The sequence below is a fragment of the Vidua macroura genome, chromosome Z (genome assembly GCF_024509145.1).
Source record: "Vidua macroura isolate BioBank_ID:100142 chromosome Z, ASM2450914v1, whole genome shotgun sequence".
In the NCBI taxonomy this organism is placed as follows: domain Eukaryota; kingdom Metazoa; phylum Chordata; class Aves; order Passeriformes; family Viduidae; genus Vidua; species Vidua macroura.
In genome coordinates this window covers 39,621,745-39,633,236 of record NC_071611.1, presented here as the reverse complement: position 1 = coordinate 39,633,236, position 11,492 = coordinate 39,621,745, and the positions used below count along the sequence as shown (strand labels likewise).

General features: G+C 43.0%; 1 protein-coding gene across 5 annotated transcripts in view; it reads left to right on the top strand.

The window, feature by feature from the left end:
- Positions 1 to 527: 527 nt before the first annotated feature.
- Positions 528 to 11,492, top strand: part of RAI14 (retinoic acid induced 14) — an 83,375-nt gene continuing 72,410 nt past the window's right edge. For 4 of the 5 annotated variants that reach the window (XM_054003822.1, XM_054003823.1, XM_054003824.1 and 1 more), the window contains exons 1-2: positions 528 to 587; positions 11,053 to 11,144. In XM_054003822.1, the coding sequence (XP_053859797.1) occupies positions 11,109 to 11,144 (36 nt within the window). In that variant the 5' untranslated portion in view covers positions 528 to 587; positions 11,053 to 11,108. Of the gene's footprint in view, positions 588 to 8,938; positions 8,987 to 11,052; positions 11,145 to 11,492 lie in introns of those variants that run through there. The other variant, XM_054003821.1, reaches the window with a different exon arrangement.

The following is an 11,492-nucleotide window of genomic DNA, read 5'->3' as shown; positions in this document are numbered from 1 at the left end:
GAAACTGAACTCTGCTCTGGGGTGACAGTCAGGGAAAGTTTGGGTCGGATACTAGAAAAAGGTTCTTTCCCAGAGGATGGCTGGGCATTGGAATAAGCTCCCCAGGGCAATGGTCACAGCTCCAAGCCTGACAGAGGTCAAGAAGTGCTTGGACAATGCTCTCACATACATGCTCTGACTCTTGGGTTGTCCGGTGCAGGACCACGAGTTGGGCTCTGACGATCCATCCTTGTGGGGCCCTTCGGCATATTCAATGACTCCGTGGCTCCCCGCACCCCCTCAGAGACACACGCCCGGCCCTGAGCCGGCAGGGTGGTCTCCTTCCAGCGTCCCCCACCGCCACCCCCGCCCTCCCTTCTCCGCGGCTGCTCCCGAGCGGGGCGGGGCCGAGCCCCCTCCCCGCAGCGGGCCCGCAGCCCCCGCCATCACGTGGCCGCCGTGTCACGCCGCCCTCCCTCCCATCCCGCCCCCGAGTGTCCCGGGGCGCTCGGCGCCGCCGCTCCGCCCTTCGGCAGCGCCGCGGATCGCTCGGTGCGCGGCTCCCAGCACAACCGCGCGGGCGTAGCGGGACGCGGGCGCTCCATGAGGTGAGGGCGGGCGCGGGTCCGTGCGCGCTCGGCGGCGGCGGGCGCCGTGAATGGGGCTTTGTGTGCGGCGCCCACCTGCTCCCGCCTCCGCCGCAGGGCGCGGGGGACTCCGGGCGCTGCCCCGGCGCAGCCCGGGAGGGGAAACCTCTGAGGGGCGCGACGGGAGGGAACTTCTCCCTTCTCTTCGCCGGGTGCTGGCTGAGCGCCCCGTTTGCCCGGTGTGGGGGAGCGGGGAGCAGCGGGGGGACGCAGCCCATGAGTGGCTGCCGCTTGATTGTTTATTTTCATTTAGTCTATAGTTTACGTTTTGTTTGTTGTGTTTTGTTTTGTTTCCTTCTCAAGATGCGTGGAGGGCAGTGACAGCTGCCCGCGGGGGTGAGGGATGGCACGGCCGGTTCACTGCCCTGCACCCCTGCCCGCCCGCAGAGGGGGCTCCGCGGTTCCCTCGGCCCCGAGCGGAGCCGCCCGAGCCGCCCCGGGGTCGGGGGTCGCGGGTCCCTGAGAGGGCTTGTCCGCCTGAGCCTCGGCAGCGGCAGTGCCGGTCCCGGGGCACCCTGATGGGGATGAAGTCCTCTCCGGGGGGACCCTCAGAGTCCTCCCTCCGACCAGAAGGGTGGCCCCGGCTGTCCCGGTGCTCTCCCCGGGGGTTTGGTGCCCATGGGAGGCAGGGTCCTGACGGGCTCCGCCGGTCCCCCCGCCCCGCTGCCGGCCGCGGATCCCTGTACCCCGCGGGTGGGCAGGGGGCTGCGCCTTCCTATGGCAGCGCAGACTTAAAAGATCCAGATTTTCTGTTGCTGTTAAAAAAGATTAAGTAGTCTGCTTTAGGAATAGCGTCGAGTTAGTCGAGAACCTGTGCTTCTAACTTCTCACAGGGCGTGGGGATGATTTATCTTCCTCTTGCACAGCGTTTGGCAGCACAAGCCTTCTGCAGTCTCCTGTTGCCACTTGTGACATTCTTAACTTTCCCCTTGTGAAAAGAGTACGCTTTAACAGTGTTGCAGGATCTCTAACGAATTCTCCTGTTTGCTTCTATAGTAAGTACAAATGTGCTTACTACAGTACGGACATAAAACACTTCCAGACTACTGCTACTTTCGTGGAAGCTGAAGTCTCTTTTTTTCTTTTTCTTTTCTTCTCCTCTACCCTAGCAGGTTGTAGATTAACTGTGTCATTAAAAAAAAAAAAAAATAGATCAAATGCCAAAAATTACACATACATCATGTTAGAAATGTTTTCTGGTCTCCAGGATTAAATAGGAGTAACTGAATTTAACTGAAATTAACATTGACAGATATTTACTGAATTGACAGTAAATATCTGTCAATGACCTGCTTGGCTCTTGTCTTGGGACACTCATGGAAAGCTGTCAATGAGATTTTTTTTACTAATAGAAGAATTGCATAACAGCTGTATGAACCAGAGTGAAAGAGCATTCTGAGTAGAACAACACATGATATAAGCTCAGGGTTCCCTTGATTTGAAGCCAAGCTCAGTAAGTCACTGTGCAGTAGCAGACACCCATCCTTCCAGTCTCTAAAAATATTTTACCCCTTCCAAGAGTGCATCTGCTAGCAAAGCAATAAAATGCTACCTCCTCCCCTCTATTTCCCTGAAACAAGAGATAGATGGATAACATGAAGTGAAGAAGAGACTAGATGGGAGGCTGCTCATCTCATGATGTAAGCATTTCATCACTTGCTTGCCTCATATCTTCCTTTTTATTTTTTTCTTTCTGTACGTTCAGTTTTCCTTCTCCCCCTCTCTGATGTCTTCATGCCTTTTTTGAGGGAGAGGCAGTGATTGGAGAAACATAAAAGCTAGTTCTTGTGTAAGATGTTGGTAATTTCTAAATACTGCTGCAGCAATACCGTAATCACATTCCTTTTGGGAGCTGATTGTGGTCTAGTTCTTTTTGCACAGGGATAGTGCTTGAAATAAATATAGAGAAAAAAACCCAAGGGAAACTAGAACAAATTCAAAGCTTTAGTGCCTTGCTTAATGGCACACATAGTAGAGTATTAAAAATTCCAGGGTAGAAGCACAGCAATCCATAGCATCTTCTGGGGTTATAGATCTGAGCAGCTGGCTCCTGCTGTGTGTGTACCTCTTGCATGTCTGAAAAGCTTCCCTGCTTGCCACCATTTTTTGGAACTGCTGTCTAAGTGCCTGTGGATGCATGCAGGTGATAGTTCTGTATTTGAGGTAGCTTGGGCTTTGCTTTCAGAGTTGTCAATCCTGGCTGCTCCTTATATTTAGAGTCATCCAATCATGGGCTTTTAGGGTTCAGAGGAAGTAATGCAAACAGGTTTAATTCTGGTAATATGTTAGAGCAGAGCTTGTCATTGTCCAGCTGCCAGAGACGTGCCAGTCTGCTGAACTCTGGGAGCAGCTGAAGCTCTCACTGGCACTTCAGACTAGCTGACAGTCCAGGTAGTTTCCAAGGACTACAGGAGTGGAAGCACACAGAAGTGAAAGAATGCATCCTTCCCTTGTGTTGAGGTCCTGAACAAGATGGCCAGTAACACCTGGAGGTGACGGTGGTGGCTGGTGTGCTGAACTTGAGATGGTCACATCTTAGGGAGAGCCTCATGGTTAGTGTGTTTTCCTGGGAAGTTTTAGGTCTTGACAAGTCCTTCCTCTGCAGGCATAACTTGCATGTTAGATGAATGCTGTAGTAATTTATGTACATTTTCTAAAGCTGTCACAGTCTTCTTTTGGTTTTCTGCCTGGAAGCCATTGGCAGTACTGAAAATACTGTAAAACAAGATGACTCTTATTTTTTTTCCCTTCCCACATGAATCTGTTGGTAGAGGAGGGAGAAAGCCAAATTTGTTCAGTCATTACAACATGAAGAGAATTTGTATGCTGGTCTGCCTGTGACTCTGTAACTTCAGGAGCCGAGCATGTTCCATTTCTTTTCTCATAACTTTTGAGAGGTGGGGAGCTACTGATAGTTCTTGCAGATGTTAGACTTCGCAAAGGCACTTTGGAACACCCTGAAATATCTCTTCAGAGTTTTGATGGTTGAGTACTTTCTGAGGACCTTGTTTACAACTACTTGCCTGAGACACCAGCATGCTAACTCTTAAGAGTTATGTGAAGATTTGTAAGTCTATGAAGGCTGGGAGAAATCTCTTAAACATTGTATCTTCTTCTTCAGTAGCACCTAGTGCTACTGCTATTGAATATAAATTTCAAAAACCTGAATAAAATCAGAAAAAAATCACTTGGTTATCATTAAGATCACATAGTGACTGAAGTTTGAAGGAGCTTCTGGTGATCATCTAATCCAGCCCCTCTGCCAAAGCAGGTTCAGCTAGAGCAGGTTGCATAAGATTGTGATCAGGAAGGTTTTGAATATTTCCAGAAAAGGATATTCCACTCTCTGGGCAGCCTGTTCCAGTGCTATCACCCTCAAAGTAAAGCAGTTTTTCCTTATATTCAGATGGAATTTCATGTGTTTCTGTTTATGCTTGTTGCCCTTTGTCCTGTCACCAGGCATGCCTGAAAAGTGTCTGACCCCTTCCTCCTGACACACATCTTTAAAATATTTGTAAGCATTGATAAGATTCCCTCTCAATAATCTCTTCTCCAGGCCAGAGAAACTGAGCTTTCTCAGCCTATCCTCGTGAGAGAGATGCCCCAGTTCCCTAACCATCAGTGTCCTCCACTGGACCCTCTGCAGAAGTTCCTAGCCTTTCTTGAGCTAGGGAGCCTGCAGTTGGACGCAGCACTCCAGATATGTACTCACCAGAGCAGAGCAGAAGAACTTCCTTCAGTGTGCTGACCACACTATTCCCAAAGCACCCCAAAATACAATTGGACTTCTTGGCCACAAGGACATATTGCTGGCTCACGTTTAACTTGTCCACCAGGACTCCAGGTCCTTCTGGACAGAGTTGGATTTCAGCAGACTAACCCCTTATCTGTGCTGGTCCCTGAGCTGCAGCACCCCACACTTGCTTTTGTTAACTTCATGAGCTTCCTCTCTGCCCAGCTTTCTAGCCTGTCCAGATCTCATTGAATGGCAGCATAGATACCATTCCACAAATATAATTTACCAAATGTAGGTGTTAATCTTGCTGATGTCCTGCTAGTTTATAGCATTAAGAATCTTCCAGAATAAAAAAGATCTGAATTTTTAGTCCTTTTTATTGAAGATTGAAACCCCATGAAACTCTAAATTTTTGAATAATGTTAAAAAAGATGCTCAAGTTTTCATCAGCTAAAGTATTTGCCCAAGAACTTCGTAGCTGAGAAGGGGAGCTGTGTTATCAGCACAATCTCTGAAGGCATTTCTAGATTAAAGTAGGTTCCAGTCAAGGTGTTTATGGGAGTGGGGCTTGTCAGGTGTCTTAGGTAAATTACTTTGATATTCCCGTCTTTCTAATTTCACCCCTAATAGGTGACTGCTCTGCCTTAGGCTGTTTCAAAGTATTAATCCAGAAAGTCATCGATATATCTCTTCATAGATTTAAAGTTGCAACTGTACAGTTTGTTGTGTTTGATGATTCTGAAGAACATCAAATTGTATAGTTGATAACAGAATACTAGTAAGGAAATATAAACAAGTACTAGCAGTTGTTATCCATGTGGGTTTCTGATTTAAGAACTGACATTTCAGAAGTGGGACTCTAAGGCATTTTTCTCTATTGCTAATTGTAGCTAGATTCATTATTTCCTGTCTCATCCAGTTGAGCTGAATATTGAATATAGCAAAGTCTTCAGGACTGCACCATATCTTGTGTATGATCAAACTAAAGAAGATTGTCTCAAAATTAAGGGCTGTGCAAGGGTGTGTGTGTGCTTTTGTTTTAGAGAAAGGGAAATTGAAGGCAGAGAAGGAGCATCAGTGTGTCCCAGTTCATGAAACAAGTCTTGTCTCTTTTGTTGTGCCTGGGTGTGTGTTGATAGACACTTCCAGACAAAAGAACAGGAATGGGACTGGAATAAAATTGTGTGTAAGGAGTGAACGACAAATTTACCTGAACTTAATTCAATTGAGTTAGAATTTTGCCCAAAGTCCTGTCTAATATGCCAAGTAAACAAATCAGGGCAATGTCACATTTTGATTTTTCTCTAACCTGCTCCTGTTCATTGTGTGTAAGGCCTTGTTGGTGCTAGCTTTCTTCTGGCTGCCTAGAGGTGCATTTGAATACACTGATTAAACAAACTGCACGTATCCCCAGGTTGACCATCTTGCCTGAGTTTATATTGTCTGTGTGGCACCCTCAGAGGCCAGTACTGCTTCAGCTGAATCCATTAAAAGATAATTCAACATTTGCAAATTCTGACTATCAAGGGAAGTGTAAGAGTAAAGAGTTGATACAAAGTGTCCTGGAGAGAGTAGTGATAGCTGTAGGTTTGTTAGTGTTGCATCATCTATGGCACTCTGACTTTTGGGCTCAGATGCTTAAATTTGTACAGTTCAGCACATCCTTGCCAGTGATTTGTGAGCAGATAGAGGGAATGCACTAGGTTACCCAAGACCCTTGCTATCTCTGATGTCGGATTCTATTTAGAGTGGGATTAACTGTATATAAATCACTCCTACTCTTGTGTAGTGCTTGGGCTTCTCAGTGCATTTTTCAGTGCATTTTCATTAGTAAGTAATAGTAGATTAACCAAGCCAAGAATTATTTGTCTTTAAAGGTAACACTGAGTTTATAAAATTCTGTTCCATTTGACTTTTCCTATGATAGGAGGGTGGGTTACTCAAGATGGAAAAACTGAGTTGTGCTGATAAAGAGCGGGGAAATATTCCTTTAGCTTTTGGTCACATCATACATGCTTCTCTGATTTGGCCTGAGAAATGGAAGAATATGCTCAGCTGGACGGAAATAGGAAGTAGTCAGGGGAGGTGGAGTATTGGGTGAATTATTGTTTTTTAGGACAGAGTGGGCTTGCTGAGTTTATGTGGGAGCAGCCAAAGAGGCTAATGCCTCCAGGAGGTACTGTGACTTTGGCCATGTTAAAGAGCAGCTTGGGTTGGAGCACGTTCTTCGTGTTGGAGGGTAGGTCAGGGAAGCTCAGGGATGTGAAGCATTTGTGAAGTTGGATACTGAAGGTGATCAGCAGAAAGGATGCATTAGTGTTGATGCCTCTGGCTGCTTTGCAGTGCTGGCTGCTGCTAGGCTGTGCTTCTGGGTCAGAGCTGGGCTTGTGGTTTAGAAAGTGATCATCCAGAGGGTAAATGATGGTGTGCTTTGGGGGAAGATGCTTCTGGGGCCCCTTATTTTCCCTGTGAGAGTAGATGTAGCCACACAAAGGAGGTCATAAGTGTATAGCAGCAGGAGTACTCTTCCACACTCCAGACTCTTTTTTTCATTTCCCCCACACCTCCACATGTGTTGCCAGATCTTGCCTAGAGTCTGTAAATCTTTCCTGTAACCTTTCAAGGTTGAAAATGTTTTTTTTTTTTTTTGAGTGTTTTTGGGAGGGGAAGGGGAAATTAGTTGAAACATTAGTCATGCTTTGCTGTGGAAGAGCTCTGTGTGAGATGGAGGCTTCTCAGGGTGTTCTGAAAGAGATGCAAGATTTTTGACACCTAAATTAATTGAATTCAGCATTTGTGAGTGAGCAGTGACTCATTAGCATGAACACTGTGCCTAATATAAGGTTTTACAGTAAACTTCCAGTTTTGCTTAGGGAAATCAAGTCTTTTCTTTGTTGCATCCCTGGATTTTGGCCCCCTGAAGGAGTTAACATTGCTTGAAAGGCCTTTTTCTGATTTTAATACAATTTAATGAAAGGGGAAAAATGTCAGTATTGTTGTTTACTGTGGTTTGCACAAATCTCACTATAAATCAGCAGGGAAGATTATCCTAATCTGTTTCCTACATTTAAACCTAAAGATTGTATTGTGTATTAAAACACAGTTGCAATGAAATTATTGAGGTCAAAGATTACCACCACTTCAATGTCTCTTGTTCTAGCTAGATAGGTTTACCACCTACCTAAACATGTTTTTCGTGGCTTGTATTCCTCAGGGCTGTTTAACGTTAAGCGAAAGGAAGATGAGATAGGGGACTGGATATTTAATTTTGGAGCTAATGGTTAAAAGCGCATGATCAGCATTAGCTGTTGAGAATCTCTGGAGTTAAGCACTTATCTGCTGCTAACTTGCTGCAGCTATGAAATGACAGCACTCAGTATTTATTACCACATTAGTTCTGAAAGCAGAGAAATGCCACTATTAGTAGAGATTGCTTCTTGTAAATACCTGTTATTCATTGCAGAATATTGTTTTGAAGCATCTTGATGCTCCCTGGTGAATTTCTAGTAGTCACTTCCTATCTTGTAAAACAGGAGAGTAATTTTAATGGCGCTTCCTTTATCCCCGCCTCTGGCAAATGAACAGTTGTCATAAAGCTCCACCGAATCAGGATGCTGACCTCCTTTTGCATCAATTCCAATAATTGCACTCTTTGAGAGGGGACTTCCTCTTTTAAACGGTGACAAGAAAAGGCAGCCCTCACCACTTCATGCATTTTTATCTCTGCAGTTGAAGGATTGTGGGCATTATGATGCACAAACTGCAATCTTAATGTCTGTGTTTAACTACATTGTATGGAAAAAAATACAGATGTGAAAAACACACTAAGCTTCGGAATGCTGGTTTTCTATGCTTTGAGCATGCTTTTTTAATTATGCTGAGGATTTGAGTTTCACATTCAGTGTATAAAATGTGCTTTTTCCTTTCTCACAAGAAGGAGAGTAATGTATTAGGAGTGCTTGCAAAACTTGTTAATTAGACTCTCCTACAGGTTCCTCAGAGAAGGGGGTCCAGCTTTGCAGCTGCTCCGTGTACCTACAAGGAGTTTTCATCTCTCCCACAGCCTTGTAGTTGAGCACTTTGTCTTCCTTTGGAGCTATAATAAATCTTTTGTCCATAGGAGCCAAAAATGCTGAAGGAGTGGGACGGGGACAGACAGCCTACAGCAGACAATTCTTTGGCAATGTGAGGAAAGATTTCTTGTTTTCAATTCCCTGTGCATGGGATTTATTTATACTTCATTAACTAGTCCAATTAAACAGTTTACTTTTTTTAGTCAAAGTATATTTAAGCTATAAAATACAAAGTCCTGTAAAGTTTTGGGTTTTGAGGGATATTGTATAATGTTTCACATCTTTAAAGTTTCTTTACATTTTTTTCATAAAATTTGGGAGTTGTTTGGCTTGGTTTGATTTGGTTTTTTTTTTTTTGCTGGTGTGGTATGCAAAGAAAGCCAGGTGAGTAATGGAATTTGTCTTGTCTGTACCCTGGTATTTGCAGTTTTCATCATCCTTGATGTTACTAGAGGATAATTTAGAAGATTATTGGGGTCTTGCTGAGGTTCAGGCTCCTTTCCAGTGCAGATTATGACAGCTGTAATTTAAAAACTTTCTCAAAAGTTTGGGTAGGTATAGCAGAAACCAAGTGGTATGCTTCTCTCAGAGCAATCTGAAATAATTCCCTATTTTTGATTGTTCAGGTTTTTTTTTTTTGTTTGTTTGTTTTGTTTTGGATTGGTTTGGGTTTTTTTTTTTTTTTTTTTTTTTGCTATTTTACAAATACTCCATTCTACCCAGGAACAAAGCTAAGAAATTTTCATCTGGGTCAGGGAGTGAAAAGGTTCTGCAAAATCTATTTTCCTTTTTTCTTTTTTTTTTCTGCTAAAGAATTAAACAAAATGCCACAAACTCATTCTCCTGGGAATTTTGAATGAAACCCCTTGTTCATATACCTGGACATAGTCAGGGATCTGACATGACTTGGAAATGACTGTTTAATTAGACTTAGAGTAATTTAGTTCAATTTAATGATTTTTTAACAATTTGCAGAATTACCCCATCCAGATTACCTACTGCTACCTACTGGAGAGGTGTAGCCTGTGGGAAATGTGTTTGTGTGTATTTAGTGTATGGGATTTTTTTGTTTGTTTGTTTTTTGTTTTGTTTTGTTGTTTTTTTTTTTTTTTTTAAGAAATGTACTTGAGTTTAGAGTTTGTCTTAAATCGCTGTCAGATAAATATGGGGTTGAACTAAATAACATGTTTACTTAGCACTGATTCCTGAATGGTAATTAGGGCTGTATTTTGTGGAAGCATTCATATGCATATATATTCTACTAACAGTGTGCTGTGTAGTTGGATTTTTAAAACTCATGGTAGAGTCATCATGTAGAACATAGCAACATGCCTTTAATAATGAGATGTACTTTATGAAACAGATAAATCTCACTTTGGTTATCAAACTGTAATCTACTGTTTCTGAAGAGTGATGTGAAACATAGTGACCCTGCATGACCTATTTGAATTTATGCTTCAGCCTCTATTTCAGTTGTTTATTTATCTGCCTAGACTTGTAAAACTTCTACTTTTTTTTCTAGGGTGGAGAGAGGAAGTTTATACAGCTGAACATCCTTAACTTTAAACTGTTCCTTCAGGAAGAATTTGTATAGCAGCTAAAACTTGTAGATGAAAGCAACTAACTATTTCAGTAAGCGTACTGTAAAACTAGAAATGTGGAACATTTTTATCTAGGTGCATTTGCCAGTCCAGATGTTGCTCTCTCATTACGATTTTCTGCTGTGCTCTAGGAAAAAGCACATTGCCATGCTACTTAAATGTGCTTTCACCATTATGTTGGATTGGCAACGTGTGGTATCATTGAAGCTTTCTGTAGGAAACTTTGCTCTAGACACCCACTTTCCTCTGTAAGAGTTTGCAACTTTTCTGTTAGGTTAGTTTTATATGTTTGTTCACCTGCTGCTTTCCCTCATGTAGAAGGGAGGAAGGGGAAACATGACTGTGATAATGCACTGCCAAGTTGCAAGCAGCTATGGCTCTTAAAATTCCACATACAGTTGCCCTGCTATGGGGAAGAATCCAAAACAATTCTTCCAGCAATAACCTCTGTCCTGCTCAGGCGATTCTGCCTACTGTGTTGTGTTGAGCTGTCCTAGTAATGTGTCCTGCAAGGTTGAAGTACAAGTTAAGAGTTTGGTTAGTGGTTGTACTTGTGCATAGAATAGTGGTGGTACTTCTGCTACCCAGTGCAGACCCGTGGTGGTAGGATGGTGGAGTTTTAATGAATGACTGCATGGTTAATTATGATTTTGCATAATCCATTTTGACAAATGTCTCTCCTGGTGATAATATTAAAATAGGCAGTGGTCAGAGGAATTTGCTCATGTATGAATTTGTTGGTGATGTAATTATGTAGAGATGTAGTTAATATAACATGATATACAGCTTAGTTTTTGGTAAACGTTTCTTCTCACGTTTGGTGGTCAGATTTAGGCTTACTTCTAAGTTTAGAGAAACAGTTAGAAAGTTTCCCTTAAGTGGCTGTTAATCTTTTTTAGAGCTTGAGGGCTAAAGCCTCAAAGACTGATAGAGGTATGTAAATTCAATTGTGACTTGCCTGCCAGTGAACTGAATGGTATCAAGTTGGAATCTTACTTTCTTTCTTTTTTGTTTAGATATTGAAGAAGAATAAAAAGCTCCTCAAAGATTTGGAAGGTTGAATGTGATCAGCATGAAGAGCTTGAAAGCAAAGTTCAGGAAGAGTGACGTAAGTACTTCTGTTATGTTTGACTGCTGGTTTTCATGCTGGAAGCAAGTTCTTCATTCCCACCTTGATAAGCTTGTAGGTTAATGAATTACAGAGAAGAAAATACAAAGGCAACAGCTGAGTACAGTATGGAGTAGGCTGTTTCTATTTGTAGAGCCATTATCTGTTATGCAAATTAACAGTATTTTACTACCTTGGTCCCCATAGCTGAATCATACATGTCTGCAGAAGTTCTGTTAGATTGTGCTGGTGCCCAGATTAGAATTTTGTTCCAGGTTTAAGGTTAAGCCTCGTAAGGACTTTACTACCCAATCATATTTCTGTCTAAACCTAATACCGTTCTTATCA